Source organism: Triturus cristatus, chromosome 7 (genome assembly GCF_964204655.1).
Source record: "Triturus cristatus chromosome 7, aTriCri1.1, whole genome shotgun sequence".
Taxonomy (NCBI): domain Eukaryota; kingdom Metazoa; phylum Chordata; class Amphibia; order Caudata; family Salamandridae; genus Triturus; species Triturus cristatus.
Window position 1 is genome coordinate 1,213,193,815 of NC_140590.1, and position 22,858 is coordinate 1,213,216,672.

Below are 22,858 nucleotides of genomic sequence, written 5' to 3' on the forward strand. Positions count from 1 at the left end.
CATCAGTTCAGGGGTTCTATCCTGCAACTGGCATCCCAGCCTAGGGTCTGTACCCTTAGACTGGGCAGAGGTCAGGGGTGAGGCTGCCCCCTCCCCGCCCCCTTACTGGGGCCCTGCACCCACCCACCTGGAGAGGTGCCCCCATACCACAAACCGGTAGGGGTATTGGTAGCAGTTGCCCCTTCCTCCAGGTCAGGTGGGACACCCTGAACCTGGCCCTCCAACCCAGGGTCTGTACCCCAAGGCTGGACCCATGCCTGGCAACCCAGGACTTCTGGGGGAGTACACCAATTCCCCCCAAGGAAAGCACATTCCTCTAGAGTTGTGCAGCAGTCCTTGTACCTCAGGACTTCCTTGGGAGCACACAGGTCCCCCTCGAGGGGAACACACCCCTCCACCAGATCAGAGCCTTGACCCAGCCATCGATCTACCAACCTGGAAAAACCCTCAGGTTGCACCGGGGTCAGAGGCGAGGACTCCCTCCCTCTGCATCCCCTTCCAGCATACTGCACCCTCCCACCTGGAGTGGTGCTCTTAGAAAAATAAATGGTCTGGACACTGCTTACAGTTGTCCCTCCCTCCAAGTCAGACAACACCTGGACCTGACTTCCCAACCCAGGGACCATCCCTTGCGGTTGAGCAATTGCCCAGAGAACCAGGACTTCCTGGGGAGTACAACCACCCTCCCCGAGGGTAACACAGAACTCCTGTGTTGCGTGACAGTCTGCCTGGCGCAGATCTCCCAACCCCTGTCCATCTGACAGTGCGCGAAGATCCCCCAGGACAGAAGTGGTGCCACCATGGTCACCCCTATGGGGTTCAGCCCTTCTGACTGGCCCTTGACCCATTGGTTCTTCCACTGGGGACTCCTTCCCCCTTTCACCCCTCATGCTGGACTTCTGTACCCTCCCCCTAGGAGTGGCAGTGCCAGACACAAGAACTGATGGAGACCTGACTACAGACACTCCCAGCTCACCTACCACGGGGAGACTCCCACAACGGAAGGTCCATCCGGACAGACTAGGCTCCCTACCTGGTGTTCCCTCATGGAACCATCCAGTCCTGGAGACTGAGGTTGGGGTACTTTGGGAACTATCCCAGTCTCACTCCTCTTCCCACGAGACAGGATGTGAGGCCCTACAACCTCCTCACGACAAGGGGACCTAGCTGTATCACTCTGAACCTTCCCCACCACTCTGGGTTGGAAGACATCTGAACCACTTCTCTTAGGGTCATTCCCCAATGCCTCTACAGAGCCTCTGGTACTCACCCAGAGGTCTGCCTCCTGTGCAAGTTCCCAAGATCAGAGAACTCGCACTCTAACAGGTGTTGGCTTAGCTCTGGAAAACAGAAACTCACAATATGCTCTCCCACAATTGGATTACACAGTTCCAAGCAGGAGCTAACATTCACCTCACAATCCAGTGCCTCACACACGTACCCCACGCCATTCTCCTGAAATGGGCGAGACATTAACTGACTGTCTCTATCACTCAACCCACACTCTTCTGAGCGGTCCTCACACTCATACACCAGGACTTCAACCACGGGGGAACCCCTCCCCTCATTAGAACTATGGGCCCCTGCGCTAGTTCCCCAATCCACCTCAGGGACACTGCACACCAATGGAGCTACCTCATATCCTTGAATCCCCTCTTGTAGATCAACCTCTTCCGTCAAGTCAGGTGCCACATCTCTGGGTGGGTGTACTACACTGTCATCACTATATACCTCAATTCTGCTGCCACCACTGGACCTCACCCTCACTGGTGAGTCCAGACAATTAAAAACTGCGCTCAGGGGACAATCTACCCTCCCAAGCTAACTTCTCCTTTACTGCTATCTGCGCTAGGTGTGCCTCCAGCTGGGCAATCTCCATTTGGAGCCTCTTCAATTCCAGCTGGTGCTCCCTCTCCCTCTGTCTGTCCAACTCCTCTGGGGACCATGAAGGGGATTGGGCACTACCCTGGGCGCTAGACCCAGCAAGAGACTCCCTACCTATGGGACCCTCCCGCCTGTCCACCAACTCCTCTGGGGACCATGAAGGGAATCGGTCACTACCACAGGCACTAGACTCAGCAAGGGACTCCCTACCTATGAGATATTCCATAACACTTTCTCCGTCCTCTCCCGACTCTCCAGAGCCACCCTCAGACCAACTACCCTCTTGGTAGGCGGACTGGGACTCCAAGAATCTCCATCTGTCTTGTTGCCAAAGTCTCAGGGATGTCTGCAAGGATAGCTTAGTCTCCTTCCTAATCACTGTCACTGCTAAGCCCCTCTCCTCAGAGAGACCTCTTAGCTCCTCTAGACTGTAGGTCAACAGATCATCTATATAAAACGTAGGTCTCATTTCAACAAGGCCCATTGTAGCAATCACTGGTAATATCAATCAAAAATAGAATTTTTAAAAAACTCAAGAATGTATGTGGTTGCTTTAGGGTCTGCATTCACTAGTAGTGTACACTATAATTACTGTATGCAATCACAAATGCAAGTCCAGATCCCACTGCTGCCACCAATGTTAGAGATGGGGGTCTCTAGTTGGCAATGGCTGGCCACTGTCCAAGTAGGGACCCTTCTTCCTAAGTCAGAGTAGGAGGGCTACACCCTTTGATAACCCCTGCTCAACCCTGTGGTAACATAGCACGAGCAGCTAGGCATATTTGAGAGGCAGTGTGTAAAGCATTTATGACCATACACAGTAACACAGTGAAGAACACTACAAAGGGACACCACACAAGTAGTTATAAAAAATAAGTATCTTTATATATAGACTTAACACAAGACCAATAACGATAAAAAGGCACACTACTGTAAAATAGGATTACACTTGGAGTGCTGCAAAAATAGCTCAAGGTGTGCAAAGAGGAGTTCAGTTCAAAGCAGTGGTCTCTGCGACCCTTTTACTTACAAAGTACCTGGATTTCGTAGCAAAACCAACAAAATGTCACAAAGAAGCTGTAGCGATGATTTTCTGCACGCGAGGCCGGCGATGCACTTAATCTTTGCCGCGAGGGAGGAGACGATGCGCCGATCTGCTGATGCGTGCGGGGACAAGGCGACAAATTTCTGCATGCTAGGCCGTTGATATGATGACTCCTTGCCGCATGGGAGGAGACGAGGCAATGATCCTGTTGCGTGTGCGATCGGGTTGCGATGCGAAGAAATGGCGCTCCGCGAGGGAGCGACGATCCTGATGCGATGCGATGAAAATGGCGGACGCCCGGCATCCGCGCTGCGATGTCGTGATGCGATGATCTCAATGCGATGATCTGTGGGGTTAGCGAGCACTTGGCAGCCCGCAAACGTGCGATGCGATGATCTTTGGTTGCGAGCACTCAGCGGCAGAAACGCGATGATTTTCCGGTGTGCTTTCAGCTGCGGCGGCTTGCAAACGTGCGTTAGCGACGATTTCAGCACTCTCTTCTCTGTAGTAGAACTAGAGGCCCTGGAACTCACAGGAGCCTCACCTGCAGATAGAAATCCTCGCTGGGAGGAATCAGGAGGATGGGGTTAAGTCTGATGTGCCTTAGACTTCAGCAGGAGGCTAGCGCTCTCCTAGCCCTTGGGTGATTGCTTTAGCAAGATTGATAAATGTTCTCTCAAAGTCGTTTTCCCTCTTCTTCCAAGTCCAATGGTAACCACTGCAGGCCAATCCAAGAAACAGCACACAAGCACAAGGATAGTCACCTCCTGCAGATTCCTTCAGTTACACGGACAGAGGTTTGTCTTGATGTCCAGGAGCAATACAAATTGTAGGGGTTTCAGCACAGATATTTAAACCCCAAAAGTCTTTGTTTTCAAAAGCTACAAGTCACTGAACCCAGCCAGAACCAGTTCTGCTTAGTCCTGGAGCACTTTGTTTACCAGGCTGCATCCTTCCTTTCAGAAAGAGCGGGTCTGCCATCAGACGCACAGTAGGAGGTGGAGCCAGCATTCACCTTGCCAGGCACAGGCCTATTCAGGTCAAGGAGCTACCCCTCCCCATACTACAAATGCAGATCTCTCTATTCAGCCCAGGTCTGACTCAGCCTGCCCTGTCCCTCCAAAACCAGACAGCCAATACACATAACAGCAGAGCACACTGGCAGGCTTAGGCAAGAAAATACCTACTTTCTAAAAGTGGTATTTTCAAACACAGAATATAAAAATAAACTTCACTAAAAGATATATGTTAATATTCTGAGATCAGGCATACTAAATTTGTTTTTCTACCATGTTCCTTGGGTCAGTTAGGATTATAGAATGTAATAATCAAAACTGCCCATTCTGGCCTATGGGGAACAGGTAGCCTTGCAGTATTAAACAACGAAATTGGGTGTAATTCACTACCAGGACATGCTACACACACCAAGGCATGTCCTACCTTACACATGCAATGCACCCTACCATAGGGGTGACTTACATGATGCCAAGGGAAGGTTCAGGGGCTGGGAAGTGGGTGCACTTCACAGATAAGATGGCAGTTCTGGACTGCACAGACTCTGCAGTGGCAGGTCTGAGACACACTTTACAAGCTGCTTCTGTGGGTGGCGCAACCCAGCGCTGCAGGCCCACCAGCATCATTTGGTTTACCAGCCCTGGGCACACACAGGCCACGCTACTAGGGACTAACAGGTAAACCAAATAAGCCAATCATGGATATACCAATTCACATAGTCATATTTACAAAGGGAGAGCATATGCACTTTAGCACTGATCAGCAGTGGTAAAGTGCCCTGAGTCATAAAACCAACACAAACAGGTCAGAAAAAATAAAGGAGGAAAGCAACAAGTTTAGGGATGACCCTTCAAAAAGGGCCATTTCCAACAGCGACCAAAGGGCTAAACGTAAAAAATGTGTCTGGTACTTCTCAAAGCACGCATCTTGCCAAGTACAATAAAGAGTTCTGTTACGTGCTCTGGTAGACATCATCCCACTTCTATGGAAGTTGCAGTAGAAGTAGAAGGAGTTGGCACTCCATGGTGGTCTGTGGCCTCATTCTGCCTGCTCACTCCTGAGTGAGCCTGGCCATAAACTCCAATATCCATTTGAGGGAATGCACTGTGGTTTTGAGAAGCACAATCGCTCTCTCTTTCTCTCACACACACACACACACACACACACACGCACACGCACAATGATGGAGGTAAATAATTTACGCCAAGCAGACCATTTTTAATAATTACATTTTTCCAAAGCCTAGTAAAATAAAGTTGTCCTATTTCATTAGCTAGTTGAGATTAATATATTTTTTATTAAAAATGTTTTAAAATAATTATATAGAATTATTGTTTTGGGGATCTAACGTTCCTAGAGGCATACATTGGGAAGACCACACTCACCTAAGAGCTGAAAACTTTCAACTCACAGTAATTAAAAAGATCAAATAAGAACTGTCTTCCATGATTATGCCACCACAATACTGAGTTTTAAATATTGTCCTGCTATAATACTGACAACGGGGTATCAACCACCACAATATATTTAAATTAAGTATACATAGGTAAATACTATTCTTAACTCCAAAGCCTTGTACCTTGACAATGCACACATCAACAAGTTATGTAGATGCGGGGATAAGAATATAAAATCTTTACTTTCAACTCATTTAATATTCCAAATGAAAGACCAAAGACTACTTTATAAATAGTTTTCATTTCATGTTCTATCCCCAACATACAGGCAAAACTCTCTACAACACTTACCCTCTCCAGAATCTTCTAATAGATGAACCAGGGTAGGAAATGAACTCTGCAAGTTTTTTAAACACTCCAGAAATGTCTGACATGCTGCTTCACCTTTCTGCAGTATGGTATTTAGTACTGCTCGCACTCTTTTCTCTGGATCGGATAACTCACTCAGCTTGAAATACTCTTCCTGTGTGATGATGAGCAGGCTGTCTAGTTCATCGAGCACAGTGTCAGTGTAATTCTGCAAGATTGCTGTGAGCTTTCGGCGTAACCTTCTAATAATCTCAGAGGGTTTCCCATCAGCGGCCATCCTGCAGCCCTGTTATTAAGTAAACGAGAACAACAGTTAGACTTTACAAGGATTCATAGAAAAAGCGTGGTAGGAAATATAGTGGAAGAGGGTTAACAAGTTTTAAATTTGGGACTTCTTTGGAATGCTCACTCTTCAATCGTCTTTGAATGATTTATACATTATTTGTTCATAAGCATTATTAGAACATTGGAATGTGGAGCACTCCATTGAAAACAATGGAGTGCTCCGTGCTTCTAGGGGCCTGTAAAGGCCGGCAAAGCAACATTCCAATGTTTCACAAAGGCCTCTCGGAGCTCGAGGGGATTTATATCCCCTTGTGCTTCGAAGTTCCTTTGTTTTATTTGTTAGAACATTCTGCCCTCTAGTGGCAGTATGGTCTAATAGCCTTATAGCCCTTTGTAGCTGGGCTATACCGGCTATTAAAGTCCCACTCCCTTGTTAAAGGCGCTCAGCTTCGGCTCGGGCCTTTAACGCTGGAGCGGGCCTTTAATAGCCAGTATAGCCCGCTACGGCGGGCTATAAGGCTATATTCATGACAGCTTGGAAGCAAATTAATCAGTGGAACTTACCAAAACAGCAAAGTATGAACATAGGATAAACGACTTAGGGTAGGGTAAGTGCTGTGAATTGTTATGGGGTTTCTCTTACTTTGAAATTAAATTTTTTGCACAAGACAAAATTCAGAAATTTTGGACTAAGTCGGTGCTAGGATTTGGCCCTGTTTAGGGGGGGTTCAATAAATGGTCGGAAACTACTGTCCCATTACAGTTACCACAAGGTGGCAGACATAGACTCCTGGCCGTTGTAAAATTCCGCCAGCTTGATCACCAGCCTGCGATTGCCCGCAGGCAGAAGGTTAGGTGAGCCCTGATTTACAAGGGAGCTCCTCATAACTAATTGGTATCATTTTACCCTGTAATTTGAAGATTCTTACCAATCATATGTAGACCATACTATTTCTGGTTTAAATGTGGGTGGTGTACACAGGGGATTATAGCTGCCCTTTTTGGGATGGCTGTGATGCCCCATCAACCATCAAGGAGTGAGGCACTTAGACCGTCTCCCTATTGAGATCACTAACTACTTACCCCTCCTTTTGACCAAAATAGCTATTTCCATCTAAACCTCCAATGGATCGCTAGGCAGCAAAAGGCAAGGGTCAGAAGAAAAGGGTTGTTCTTACCACTTTTTTTTGCCCTAGAGGGAAAAAGGGATTGACATTCAGAAATCCCACCTTACCACGTTTATCCTTGCCTTACATTTTATCTAATCTTGAGATAAATGTAATCATAATTTTAAAACAGAACTGTGATTGTGCCATGATTTTGTGAATTCAAATAATAATTACTATATAAGCCTCTACAATATCAACATTAATAAGTTAGAATATATTCTTACTCTCATGTATAAAAAGTCAGAATCGTGTTAAATGGTTTGCCATACATTTTATTGTTTTGGTGAAGTGATATTAGAACATTGGAATGTGGAGCACTCCATTGCAGACAATAGAGTGCTCCGTGCTTCTACGGGCCGGTAAAGGCCCGCAAAGCAACATTCCAATGTTGTTTTCACAAAGGCCTCTCAGAGCCCGAGGGGATTCAAAACCCCTCGACCGCCGAGAGGCCTTTGTTTAATTTGTTAGAACATTCTGCCCTCTAGTGGCAGAATGTTCTAATAGCCTTATAGCCCTTCGTAGCTGGGCTATACCGGCTATTAAAGTCCCACTCCTTGTTAAAGGCCCTCGCCTCCGGCTCGGGCCTTAAACGCTGGAGAGGGCCTTTAATAGCTGGTATAGCCCGCTACGGTGGGCTATAACGCTATATTACCACATCACAAATCAGAGTTTAAAATCAGACTCGATAATGAATACTTTCACATATCTGCCTTTTCGATCAAACACACATAATTGGAAATTGATGTAAGAGGTCTAGAGATAAGAGATCATGAGATATAGCTTTAAAAAATCTATACAATACAATGATCTGAGTCGATGAATGTTTAATAGGTCTTTTCTACAAGATTACAACTTCTTGAAATATGCACAAGGGAAGAAAAAACTTAAAAATATGCTAACTAATATCGGAACACCTGTTATATGAGATGCTTTTATGGCAGCTGTACACCCGATCTTCACTATATACATGAGTCACAAGTAAAAGAAGAGGTTAAACCAAGAAAAACAAAATAAAATGAATCTCACATAAAGCGCATACATACTTTACAGATAATAGACATATAGCCAGAACTTACTCTAGAAAGTTTGTAGATTGCTAAAGCTTCACTTTTCACAAAACGAAAAACCAAGAAACAATTACCAAGCATATAAAACGAAAGCACATGAGAATCAATATGTCAGCAGAATTCTAGCATGATTGACTATAGTAAAGAAATGTATCTGCACTGGTTACATCTCCAGCTCTATTAACCTGTCCAGGACTAATAGGGAAATAACAGAGACATTCCTGGCATATTACCGACAACTGCATAGTAATGTTAGGTCAAATGTAAATATGATATCTAAGAATTGTCAAATACCTTCTATTGCCCAAAGGTATGATTGGTGGTACAGATTACGAGGGTAGAGGTTTTTGAGGCCATGTAAGAGCTAACTAATAAAAAAGCGTCAGGCAAGGATGGTATTATGACTAAAGTTATAAAAGCTTCAGTTACCTTATAACTCAATTTTTCTAAACTACACCCCAGACATTGCAGCATCACAGTATATATATATATATATATATATATATATATATATATATATATATATATTCAGTGAAAAAACCATAGGTTTCACACATGTTATAGTTAGCTGGACATTTTACTGATAAAAAACCAATGAAATTCCCCCGTTATAGTTAGTGCAGGCAACTATAACTCACGCGACCGCAATCCTCTGCTGATGCCAATACTGTATTTAGACACTTATTTGCCCATGTCTTCTTCCATTAAATTTTAGCTATACATATATTACAAATATTTTTTTTTCATAAAGACACATATGTCGTCAGCAGAGGATTGCGGTCGCGTGAGTTATAGTTGCCTGCACTAACTATAACGGGGGAATTTCATTGGTTTTTTATCAGTAAAATGTCCAGCTAACTATAACATGTGTGAAACCTATGGTTTTTTCACTGAATTTGCAAGGTTTTTTAAATGCTAATTCCGAACTATAACGTGTGTGAAACCTATGGTTTTTTCAGTGAATTTGTACGGTTTTTTAAAAGCTAAGTTACTTTACGCCATTCGTGGCGTGCGCGCCCACTTAACGCAGTTCGTTCCATGCGCGCACCGTAAGCTGCCACAGATATATATATTGATTTAAATGCTATTTTCTCAGGAACTACTGAACAGATTTACACCAGACCTACAAAAGGCACTTCCTTGACCTGAGGACTACCTCTCTGCCAAATTTCAAGTAACTCTGTTCAGCCGTTCGGGCTGTAGCTGTGTCTAAAGGTCCTATGGAAAAATGCATGGGAAAAACGCGTTTTGGGACCCCCCTTTTTTCTCAGCCCCCGCTTGACGAATCCCCCCGAGACTTTCAGGGTAGGAGCGGAGCGTAGCGCCCCACCTATTTTGAAAATTTCGCGAGGATTCGTCGACCGGCGCCAAAGTTATTCCAAATAGAATGTTGCGGTTTTCCTATGGAAACAGGGTCCTAACTATAACTACCTACTGGCGACCGCCAGTAGGTAATATATATATATATATATATATATATATATATATATATATATATATATATATATACTTCTTTCACCCAATATTTCTTCGCAGTGAAAACCGACAAATATTTTCAAAGAACTTTGCTAATTGATTGATGCCATGTCTCCCCTATAATGTTTCAGCTCAACAACCTCACTCTTAATCAAGCAGTATCTCCAAAATCAACAATCTGTTAGTTTTGTGTGATGCAGAGAAGCTTTTGATAGGGTCTGGAAGCCATAATGATGGGATCTTTTGAAACATATTCCCAGCCTACTGCAGCTATGTGTCTGAATCAAACTGTCTTAAAACCCTTTAGGGGGGCACGTCAAGGATGTTGTTTCTTATTCAGACTTTTTTTTCGCAATTTATCTGGGCTTATAACAAGCATCCATAAGTGCTCTTAAATCAGGCAGAGTAGTGTGGTCAATATTATGGGAATATCCCAAGTCAACTGAAGTTGTAATAACTAATAATCACAGGCGGTAGAAGATGTGGAGATTACAGTCTCAGTAAATCATGAGCCATTGTGGAGTGTAACACCCGTTTACCATGCAGGGGACATTCCCATACCAACACCTGGTCAGTATTTTAAAAATCAGGGCCGGTATTACTATAAAGACACACTTTCCCTGTTTGCACCAGGGCACACCTTAAAACAGGTGCGCCAGGCGCAAACAGTGAAAGTGCACCCTGGGTGCAGCTTAATCAAGTGAAATTCTAAGTGGCTGTTTCAAACCCGCTCCATGTTTCACAGTGCAGGTTTCACCCGCCTGCATTTTCAAGAGAGATTAGAGATCCCTTTGTAGGGGGCTGACTCAGAAGCTGAGTCTTATCGACTCTGTTCAGATGAAGGGGTGCTCTGATCACAACCCCTTTTCAGAAAGACTAATTCTGTCCCTTTGTAGAGTTGACCAACCCAAAAGCTCTTTTGTTTCCAAATCCTGTATCTATACCAAATGGACAAACCACAGGCCAGAATTCTGGACTTCCACTCAGGGCCTAATAATTTTTGGCCTATAAAGGGTAGGTGCATCAAAAGAGATTTCTATGAGGGATCCACTTTTAAGGCCTTATCCCCATGTGTCTTCTGGCAGTGGTTGATGTACTAGAAAGCACCACAGCCATATATAGTCTGTCAAAAAAAACATCTGACAAAAGCTGAATTTTGGTTCTGTTAGAGCAAGGGCACGTAAGTACGGCATAGCCGTCTCAAGGACCAGACGCTTGTTATGCTCCCAGCACTACCATAAGGTAAAGGACTCTTTTTCTTTCTCCCGTTAGTATCGAGTAACCGCGTCCTATCCACCCGTTCTTGAGGTTCATGAGGCATTGCTTTCTCATATATAAGTATGTATCAGACTTACGCCATTTTTCCTTATTTTTCATAGATTTGCTCACCAATTGAGAGTATTATGATAGAGTGTGTGTTTTCCGTTTTTTGTGTGTGCGTCTTGTATTGTCTCCTTTTTCCCTAACAGGTCACTACACCTCTTTTGCGCTAAAGGCTTATGGTTAAACAACACTAAATGTCACAATGTGGCGAACTGCTTACTTTTGCAGGTACTACGAGTTAAGCTTCCTGGGACATTCAGTTATCTTTTTTTCATTTTTTCTTTCTTTCAGACACTGATTAAGGCATACCATTCGGTATTGTATATAAATGCTTTATTGCCTGCATTAACACATACATTTATAGTCTCTAATTAGAGCTGACATAGTTAATATAGGAGGGATCTCCATCTTGTTCTTGTCCTGCCGAAGATGCCTTGCAGCATCGAAACATGTTGACTCACTAGGAGTATCCGCACATTACGCAGGACATATCCGCACCACATTTTTAATAGCGCCAGCCTCCCTCGACCTATTAAAGTTTTTATGTCTAACGAGGCCAGGTCTTTTTAATTCACCCACCTACTTGCACTCCAGACCCTCCCCCTTGCATTACACATAGCACTACATTATCAGTGCTCCCGCGTAGTCGCAGGTCGTAGCATGCCCCATCCCGCAGCGGGGAGGGAAGACCCCTATGATGAAGCATGACACCAAGGGCCATTTTGGTGTGTGAGGGGTATTTAAACAAACACAGTGTGCGTCCAACCACCGCAGGATACACACCTTCCATGATATCTGACCCCAGTCTTCCCCCCCAGAGGTGGATTCCTTGGTTTTGTAACCACAAACCTAACTCCAGATGTGGAGCAGTGAGGGAGAGACAGGCGCGCTCAAGCCTGTGGCAAAGCAGACAAGCGAGCCGCACCAGGAATAGGTCTCTTACACCATGCCTGGAGACATTAGAGGATCACTCAGCAGCATGCTGGCCCAGTGATACTGTCCCATACCACTGGCACCACAAGACAACAGAGTGGTTAGAGGTGCGCTGGAGCAGGCACACCGCACCTGCCTGAAGATTAGCACAAAAAAAGGAACAGGAAGTAAAGAGGCAGGAGGGGGATTTTATAAGCGTGAGGAACTTTGTGGAGGGAGGCACAGGGCCCTCACATTATAATTCATCATGGCAAGAGGGACAAGAAGAAAATGGATACTTTGGGAAGATGACCTACACCACTCTCTTGTACTACTGAATACACTTCGCCTCAGCATTATTAGGTACCTCTGTGATAAAAAAATATAACAATCATTGACAAAGCCAATGGGTTTGGTCTTGGAATGGCAGCATTTTTTTAATTTTATTTTAGCAAAGATATGCATTCGATTGACGTACCAACTACAGCTCTAGCTCTGACGTGGACTACATTTTGGGTAAAGTGAAGATGTGCTGATTCTAAAGAGAACCAATAAATGAAGTGGACTTACCCCTTGTCCCATTCTGTATGCTAGGGTGAGTGGAAGCAGCTTGTGAATAACATTTTTACCTAGCAACAGATGAAGATGGATGACCAAAGCCTATATACCTCTATATATTTATGCATTTTTATTATGATTGTTTGGAAAACATGAGGCAAGCGAGAAAGCTAAAGCGTATTTTTGGGCAGACACAGAAACTAAACAAAAAACATGAGCAACTATACAGAGGGGGAGCCAGTCTTACACTTTACACAAAAAGGGTCCTCAGGTCTAACAAACTTCACAAAATCACAACGCTACGAAATAACAGACATCAGTTCAGACGACTGCAATTCCCAGCTGTTTAAAAGGCTATACTACAAATTACAGACCAAATCACATAAAGTGAACACTGTAGTGCCAATTTAAGAGTTGGTACCAGATCAAAAAATTAATTTGACTGCCACTATTAACTATCTTTGGTGAAAAGGCTTTGCTTGGTACAAACACATTTTACCATCATATTGTGAAAGAAGATTCATGAATGTGGTAATGTATGTCAAGAATGTTTGTTCATATTTGTTGTGTTCTATTTTGTTGTGGTAGGTATGTATTTCGTTTCTTTCTGCTGTGATTTTTTTGCTGCTTTAGATTACTGTGTTTTGTTGTGCTATACTGCAATTGTTTTATTCTATTTTGAGAGTTTTGTTTTGTTGCACCATTACATTTTAGTTGACTTGTTATGTTGCTTTAGGTCAAATTGTTATATTGTGTTGTTAGCTTTAGAGCCGTCAACAAATATTGATACATTTTCAACCAATAGCAGCACAATCCAGTGCTACTTTAACTTTTTTATGGTCACAAACAATCATTTGCCACTACATTGTGAAATTAGATTGATTTCTGAGGTGGTAATATGTGACAGGAATGTACATTTTTGTTGAGTTCTATTTTGTTGTGGTGATGATGTTGATTTGTATTTTGCTGTGGTGGAGGGGATGATGAGTTGTGTTGTTTTTTGTACTGTTGTGTTTTTACATTGCATTATTGCATTGTGTTGTGCTGTACTGTGGTTGCTGTTTTTGCATTCTGTTGACTGCTTTGTTGTTTTCTGCCTTTACGTTTTAGTTACGTTGTTACATTGCTCTCTGCTAGTTTATTATATTTACTTTAGAAATTTCAACAAATGTTGCTACATTTCTAGTCAAAAGTAAACCATTCCTTTAAATTTCAAGTCACAAAAAAACATGAATCACGGTCTGAGGTGAGAACATACTGCTGCTCCAGCTCTTCAATTGTTTAAAAACTGCCCTAAACTGCATCTAGATTCCACCCTTGTTTAATTTTTACTTGCCGAGATGTTCAGTATTATGCAGATAATTCTTTCCCAACTTTTTTATCCAGAATTGTGCATCACAAAAACTAATACTTCATTAGGCATCGTTATTTGCACGTGACAACCACCAATTTTCCTTTTGTGCATGCAAAATTGTGTTTTTTCCTTTACGGGTTCTGGAAATCTCCCATTAGTGGGCCCAAAATTCTCTGTTACAAAACATTTGGCCAGGAAATTTGGGTAGAGAAGTGGAGAGGTCGCCCTGTGCCTTTAACCATTGACCACACCACAGTGTGCCAAGTAGTTCTAGAGACATACACATTTGAAGCCTTGGTCCATTGCTGGAGAGGGTGCCAGAGTCTCTTTCACTGGACAAGTAAGAATGCTAGCACTGTGAAATTTTAACCAAGACCCAAGGTTTCTAACGTATGGAGCTTTAAAATATTAAGTGCCCTTGAAAGAGAATTCTAGTGTATGGGCACTAGAACAATCCGAGATTCCACTTGGGCCATTAGACTCCTGTGGCCTGTGCCTAGACACCAAGTACCAGGTGCTGGACGCTGCCACACCACTCCTTTAGGCAACAGCTGAAGTTTAACAAGCTTTGGTTGGGCTTTCCTGAGAGATTGTGGGCACTGGTTTGGGCCCGAGAGCTTTTGTGGCATGAAGTCTGCATCTTTGTACAAAAATGTTTGTACTAGCACCCACAACTCAAATCACTGCGCTACAAACAGAAAGTTGCATTTAGTGCTTTGAAGACCAACAAGGAACTGTTACCCCTTTGAAGAGTATTCTTACAAGACTGTAAAGCCTGCTGCTTTTTGGCATGTGAATTTTTGAGAAAGGACATGTTTGGACTATAAAGCTATAATTTAAGAGTATGTTTACACTGTAGCTCCACTAAACGTCAAATGGTCGGCGATGATCATGAACACGACCTCACTGACCTTGTCAGTGTGTTACTCCTCCCATCGCACAGTTCGGAGGCGATGGCGGTGCCACCTCATTTGAAGATGTGGTGGCGGCAGGGGTCCGAAGGGTCACCGAGTGGATGGTTTTCATTATCCTGAGAGTGTCGTCTGAGGTGAGGTTGGTCCATTTGAGCAGGGTCAGCTGAGAGCTGGAACATTTGGCTGCGGTGTTTGCAGGTGGGGTTGGTGTGTCCTGGGTTGAGAAGCTGTCGTACATATCTATGATCTTGTGGTGGAAGAAGGTGGTGAGGTTGTTGCAGAGGTCTTGGGAGTGGGGATGTCTGTGGCATCCGTGCTGGGTTTGGGGAATTCCTTGATCACGGTGAAGAGTCCTTTGCTGTTGTGTGCATTGGCGTTGATACGTTCCTATATGACAGTTTTCTTAGTGGTTCTGATGAGGTGTGGGTGTGTGGTGATGGCGGTTTTGAAGGCTGCGTGGTACTGGAAATGTAATTAGTAAAGGTTAGTGCTGTACGTTACTGTGTACTGAGTGTCTAACACTCATAAAGTACTTAAGTAAGCTATGAATTGTTCTACTTAAATACTACTGAAAGTCAAGTGCTAAAACAGAATACATGGAAATTCAATTTGGGATTCAACTGTACAATGCTCCCTAGACACAAGGGCTTAACAACTTCAATAGTCACAGTTGGAGCTCAGTAACCCCTCATTGCCCTCGGCCCACACTATCCAGGGCTCACAGTCTGAAACACAAATGCAGACTTCCTGTAACCTGTGCCAGTTTGAACTACTGTCAAGAATACACACTTCCAGGGTTGCCACCTAGCCAATGTTTTACTGACTTGGTCAATACTGTCATTTCAAAGAAAGGAATACATTGCGGAATTCAGCAAAAGCAAGAACAAAATCTTTGAAAATAGACGTTTAAAGCAGGTAACACAAAATGAAATGACTTCAAAAATATAATAGAGCTGACTAAACTATTGCCAAATGATTAGTAAAGGAAATGGTGACCTTTGCCCTGTTAAAAATCCATACAGAGGATTTTACACAAAATCTTATTCAAGTACAAACTCCTGCCCCCTCCCGAATATAAAAACATGAACAAATTATTGCTAACTTATATTGAGAAACGTAGCATTTGGCTTGCTGCATAGTAGGTGACTGTAGCACGATATAAAACACCCTAATTAAGTGTATAAGAGAATGTAAGAGAAATAAAAAAGACTGCCAGTTTAGATCATTGGCTTGGCTTAAGGCCGGTCTTCCCATGCGTATCAAGATACTTAACAGAAACATCTATCCATGATTATGATCAACATTCACAAAATACATGTTAACCAATCAACTCGCTAATTTTTTCCCCATAAAAATAGCTTATTACAAATAACTAAATAAAATTAAACTATTATTACCAGGTTTATGCATTGTATTGCATTTATTGAAAAATCAGGTAGCCTTTCTCACAGAAGAGCTGCACATAGTTACAGCGGTGGTACATACCAATTAGCAATAGGCTGTAAAAGGCAAGATACTGCCATGTTCATGTTTACAATATCTTCCTATTTACACAAAAAGATTTGATCAGATTTCCAGTTTGAGCTCAGAAAGGGAGGGACAGCTCTGAGCTGGTGTGGTATGATTGGTCCAAAAGAAGAGGTGCAAGAAGATCAAAAGATCTGAAGCTAGGGTGAGCTTAAAGGGTGTTATTACAGTACGGAGGTGGAGGTTGTCTGAGCCTAAGACCATAAGGGAGTGTGGCATATGACCAATTGTGAGGGATAGGATGGAGATATATCCAACATCAAGTTAAGCACAAGTGATCAGCAGGCCCCCAGCTTGGTGTCAGTGCAATGAGCTGGGTATATATATATGAAAGTTACAGTTTTTAGGTGTGCTAAAATGTCTATCTCATTTAAAACTAGCATGTATGAACAAGTATTAGTATTTATATAGCACAAACCTAGCAAAGAGGTAACAAAATGATATACATTGCATGAGGCAGGAAACGATCTACGAGATCGTCTACATCAAGGGGGAAATTTCACTATACTTTTAGACACAGGGAGAATCTGGGCCTGATTTAGATCTCTGGGGACGGGTTACTCCGTCACAATGGTGACTGCTATCCCATCTGCCGAAATATAAATCCCATTATAACCGAGGGGATTTATATTTCAGCGGATGGGACATCCATCACCATTGTGACGGGGTAACCCGTCCGCCGAGATCTAAATCAGGCCCTAGGAGATTTGCCAAGAATCACATACAGTGTTGAGCCAAGTTCATGATTCAAATCTGGGCTCCCAGGTTTCAAAGTCTGCAGTTTAAGCCAAATCTCTTCTCTGAAAACATCTAGGGTGAGTTTCGCCAGCGGGTTACTGCTCTTACCAAGTTTACTGAAAATCACTATGTGCCTCATAGAAAGGAGACATGTTAGAATTCCTTGATATTCACTCTTTGAAATCCACCTACAATGAAGGATGTGGAGGTGAATGATCTAAGCCTCATGCTCAGGGTGAATTCTTCCCCAAGGATCCTGCTGTCAATTCTGTTAATTGAACTTTAAGTCACTTGAAAAAGGGTAGCTATTGAGTGAGTCTGTTTAACACAACGTTTTTTTTTAAGCAAAGAGAAAACAACAGATTTGAACGATCCTGGGTAAATTCCAAAGAGGAACAGTGCCCAATTCACAAAGAAAGTGTGTTAATCTACACCCATTCATGGATTTACACTAACGAGTTTTGAGAATTCACAAACATTCCCAGGTGTTTGCCTAGAAAGCTGCACCAGTTGAATGGTTCGAGATCCACTACTGGAAATGTCAAATGATCATTTTCCCAGCTGCTAATTCCCCAATGTGGAGCTGTGCCCGAAACACAACTCTACATTGCAGAAAGTCCCTTAATGAAAATTCACATTTTATTCATTGTCATTTTTTTTTACCTGTGGAAAATAGTATTCACCAAGGGGGAAAAAGAAGCTCCTTCTCTTAGGAGTGTTCTGTTCTTCTCATCCAGCAAGGGTTTAGTTAAGCTCTTTTCTAGATCAAATTTATAGCCATGTACATGGTGGTGAAGGATCAGAGAGGAGTTTGCAAAGCCCATAAGCTCATGGGTTTGTGGGCATTCACAATCACTGAAGGCAAACCATGCCTTGTTAGTCCCATCCCCTTGTTTGGGTTTATTACTGTGTTATTTATGCAGTTGTGGCGTACAGTTACATAAGGTAAAACCCTTAGTGCCTTACAGATATTGTTTTGTGGATGCCTTGAAGGCATCAATGGAGCAATTTTCAGTCATGAACATACATTTATGGCCAAGCATGTTATTGACAATCAGGCCCGGTGAGTTTAAAGAGTGTAGAAAATCAGGGTAGTACTGAAGAAAAAGCAGAGGAGGGGACCAATTCATTTGGCAATAATGCAATGTTGGTGTAAGAGAGCTGAGCAGGATTTCTGGGTGATGATGTGGGGCAGAAAAATGGAGGTGATTATAAAATAGAAGCAGGATAAGGAGTCATTAGTAGTGAGGTCGGATAGAATGCCTTCTTCAATCCCCTCCATCCCTTGTCTCTACTAACCCTACCCCGGCCCGTCCAAAATTTACGCTATATAAAATTAAAAATTAATGGACTTACCAGCTAAGAGGTGGTTACACACAATGGTCCTGATTATGAGTTGCATGGCACTGCCAGGGTACAAAACATTCAACCGTAATTAGAGGTCCCTTGAGATAAAAAGTATGCACACTTCAGGGAGAATGGGGGGACAAGGAGCGGATGAGTAGGAAAGGGAAAAGGTCCTGTACCGATGCTCCTAAAGTTAAACCACATGCAAAATAAGGTAACAGTTCCTGAAGAGATATATAGGCCAGTATGGTCTACTCAGCGTAAGGAAGGGGAAAAGGAGAGAGTGGCAAAGGGTCTCAGACCAGGTTCGAAAGTGATAGTGTGATGGAGACTAGAGACTCCTGGATGGTACTAGAAGTGCCCTCACACACCCTTGCGGGTGCAAAGCATCATCATCGGGCTGTGCTCCTCGTGGGGGTGGCGCTGCAGTCCCTCACGGGCCCTAAAAGGGCTCTCTATCGGAGATCTTTTGGTGGAGTCGCCGTAGTTGTGCGTGTGGGTGTGTGGGGAGGGGGGTGGTGGTGAGGCTAAAAAGACCTAATGGTGCCCTAACTGTTTATTGGTGGGCCCAGGAGGTCTGCTAAAAATTGCGGGGGATAATGTTATATAAACATTCTGGGTGGGGGACAAAAAGCTGTAAATACGTCCCGCTGCTCTCGGCCCGTAAGAGTGAGGGTTTAGAGTGAGAGAGAGGGAGTGTAAGTGATGGTCAACATGTTTCGCGCTGTTGCCGGTCCCTAATGGATCCTAGCGCTTCGTCAGGACCAAGGTGGTGATTAAAAAGAAAAGAAAGGGGTGGGATTCAGAAACAAGGGGGAGAGTATACTGTAATCCCAGCACGACTATGGCTGGAATACTCTTCTCTCTGGTGCATGTTTTTTCGAGCCCCTTTTTTCGTAGGAAGCCCCACAATATATTTTTAAATGTTTTATTCTCTCCCTCTCTAACACAGGTTCGACGTCAAGGACACGAATAATCCGTGTCCCTCTCACAACTTTGTTGTGTTTCTGGGATTACAGTATACTCTCCCCCTTGTTTCTGAATCCCACCCCTTTCTTTTCTTTTTAATCACCACCTTGGTCCTGACGAAGCGCTAGGATCCATTAGGGACCGGCAACAGCGCGAAACATGTTGACCATCACTTACACTCCCTCTCTCTCACTCTAAACCCTCACTCTTACGGGCCGAGAGCAGCGGGACGTATTTACAGCTTTTTGTCCCCCACCCAGAATGTTTATATAATATTAGGGCACCATTAGGTCTTTTTAGCCTCACCACCACCCCCCTCCCCACACACCCACACGCACAACTACGGCGACTCCACCAAAAGATCTCCGATAGAGAGCCCTTTTAGGGCCCGTGAGGGACTGCAGCGCCACCCCCACGAGGAGCACAGCCCGATGATGATGCTTTGCACCCGCAAGGGTGTGTGAGGGCACTTCTAGTACCATCCAGGAGTCTCTAGTCTCCATCACACTATCACTTTCGAACCTGGTCTGAGACCCTTTGCCACTCTCTCCTTTTCCCCTTCCTTACGCTGAGTAGACCATACTGGCCTATATATCTCTTCAGGAACTGTTACCTTATTTTGCATGTAGCCCTTGAGATAAAACCCTTCCAGTACCGTCCAATTAGGAGTCAACCCCCATCGAATTGGGAATAACAGTGTGAATCTGGTTATACTGGGTATAAAATTGCAAGCAGTTCCCTAATTCTGTAGGGTTTACAGTCCTTGGCCTGCAGGTGCCCTCAGTCAGCACAGATCCAGGATTTGCATACCGACTCACTAACAACCCCAAATTTTCCTTACTGGTTGCCTTACTGTCACAGTGGCACTAGCTTAACCACTTCAAGACTAACATCATGTACTCCCTCCAATGAACTGCCCAAAACTTTCAATTTCTTCATCTCCCCGCCTGTTGTGCCTGTAATCTCTGGGTACACCTGGGTCATCATCTGACCATCTCCACCATCCTTTCTTCCACGGTGTGTGTGTCTGACGCAAACTAATGAACATCCAAAAACTTGCCACCAAATCTATTCCAGGCTATTCAAACTCCTCACTGATGCCCTTGTCCTGAGCAAACTGAACAGTTACATCTGCAGTCTGTTTGGCCAACCTCGCTTTTCATTCCACCCAATGAAGAAAGTTCTCAGCTTTGCGGCTTGAGCACGATTCAGCCTTCACCACAGCACTGCCACACCTTTCCACCGGCATTAGCAGCTTGGTTCTTGGCTACGATGAATGCCTTCACTGTCTTCCTGTGGTCCTAGTCATTAACCCCTTCGCCGCGGCGGCAATTCCGCCGCGGCGCGGGGGGGTGCGGGGGGGCAGCGCGGCGGGCCTGTGCTCATGACGGAGCCGCTCCGTCATGAGCCACAGTTGAGCTGTGCTCATGACGGAACGGTTCCGTCATGACTCCGCCCATTTGCGTTGTCGCCCCGCACAGGCGGGGAAACAGCGCCGCGCAGGCGGAGCGGCCGCCGACAGGATTGCCATGACGGAACCGTTCCGTCATGAGCACACGGCAACCGTGGCTCATGACGGAACGGTTCCGTCATGAGCAGGGAAGGGGTTAAGCAGTCAATGACCTGGATACCCCAGACCTTGCTGAGGCAATTGTTTAATAATCCCTAGGTGACCCCTCAGAGTCTGATTCCTTTACCTACCCCCGGTAGACTTTACCTAACTTCCAAAGTTGTCCCTGGGTTGGGTGCTGCTCCACCCTTATAACTGGCCCATTTTCCCCACAACCTGGATTCTCCTGGGTGTGAAAATACTAGACCCAAATTTAACATCTGGAAAATGCAGGGGATAAAATTGCTTTAAGTTTGCGATGCAAATGCAATCCATCCCCGGAACTTTGTTCCTGCCAGATCTTCCCTTACCACATTAGGGGAGGGTGTAATGCTCCGCCCTGCCACGCCACTTCATCTCATACCCACTAGCAGCCGCTCCGTCCTCCTTCCCCAAGGCGGATCCACTGATACCATTAAAAACCTCTCTGGACAGGTGGTAAACAGGACAGATAATCCACACAGAACTGGGAATTCGATGCAGAAACTGACCTGAAGAAAACAGGTCTGCCTGCTGTCTTGTCGCTCTTCTCTGGGAATTACTTTGGAATTACTACATTTATGTGCATGGATACTCGCTGGAAATGCTAGTTGCGGTCACACGGTTAATGCATTATTAATTATTGGGGCCCTAACAGTAACCATGCCTATCACATATCCTCAAAATTCTGATATTAAGCCTTACTTGCAGCTTCCCATTAGCACCGGCACCTCTCCCCCAGCACTCATGGACTCAAACGCGCCGATGACAAGGAATCTTAGCTCTGGCTGCTGGCATATGCATGTCCCTTCTACCACTACCACAAAAACATCTGCAAAACCTGCGCCTTATTATTGTGTTCAAACTTGTTTCTCATCATGCACAGATACAATATGACACACAAGCCTCCTTCTTTTCCACGCAAATGCATGCCTGTCAACTGACCATATTTTGAGGGGTTCAATCCATTCAATTATATTTACCCCCCCCCCCCCTAAAAAGCAGCATCCTGCCGAAGACTTCCATGAGGTCACCCGCTTTGCAAACCTGCACCACCCTTCAAAACCTTTCCCTCCCTTCACTTTAGTGGTGTAACCCTCGTAAACATCTGATCCCATTCTCATCAAAGAGGCTACAAGTTGTCAGAATATGCAGATGTACAGCGGGCAAAAACGGAAAACGCTGGACAAATGGGAATCACGCTGTCCGGGTTGCTAGAATGGATCACGTTTTTAGAAGGTGCGTAGCTACTTTCGGTCCAGCAGGCGCAGTCGTATCGGGGCCCGTTCAACCCTGACTGTCTTTGACCACCCCAACAGCAGTAAAAGGCTGTATGTTCCTTGCTTGCACCTGGCTGGGCCCCTGGCATCATTGCGCTAACAGTTCTAGCAGACCCCAACCTGCACGTTCGAACCCTCCCGCTTGGAGTTAGAAAAGGCCGTTAAACGCTGCATCCTGTCTCCTCCGCTGTTCATTGGTATCTGGGCTCTCGGTAACGATATTAGCGGATTTTAGTGGGAACACTAAAGCGCCGTACGTACCGTCCGATGCAGCTTCTGTTCCGCGACTGTGCTAGTTTCACAAGGGAGGGGAATTGGAAGAAACGAAACTCAGCTGTGAAATATGAGGCATTTATGGGTCTGGGCGGGTCGACCCGTGGTGCACCAACAGGGAAGTGAGTGATTATTTACAATGACACTCCCCGCTGTCACCGTCGAAGGTGTAGCTGTCGGATCACATCATGGAGAAATAAAATGACTAGATGCCGTCCCCTCCTCTCCAGGGTACTCGTTCTCCACGTAGGAATTAGACTTTCACGCTCTAACCTGGAACCGCACACATTTTTTCAGATTCCATTTCTCACACACATCCTGCACAGCTCACGCCCCTGAAAGATTCCATTATTTCATCGGGCAGCGTGT

At 44.6% G+C, this 22,858-nt stretch overlaps 1 protein-coding gene across 3 annotated transcripts in view; it reads right to left on the bottom strand.

The window, feature by feature from the left end:
* The window catches only part of LOC146811632 (up-regulator of cell proliferation-like), a 221,284-nt gene extending 198,714 nt beyond the window's left edge, over positions 1 to 22,570 (bottom strand). For all 3 annotated transcript variants that reach the window (XM_085618607.1, XM_085618606.1, XM_085618605.1), the window contains exons 1-2: positions 22,478 to 22,570; positions 5,692 to 5,995 (exon numbers count right to left, since the gene is read on the bottom strand). In XM_085618607.1, coding sequence (XP_085474733.1) covers positions 5,692 to 5,986 — 295 coding nt within the window. In that variant the 5' untranslated portion in view covers positions 5,987 to 5,995; positions 22,478 to 22,570. The remainder of the gene's footprint in view (positions 1 to 5,691; positions 5,996 to 22,477) is intronic.
* Positions 22,571 to 22,858: the final 288 nt, after the last annotated feature.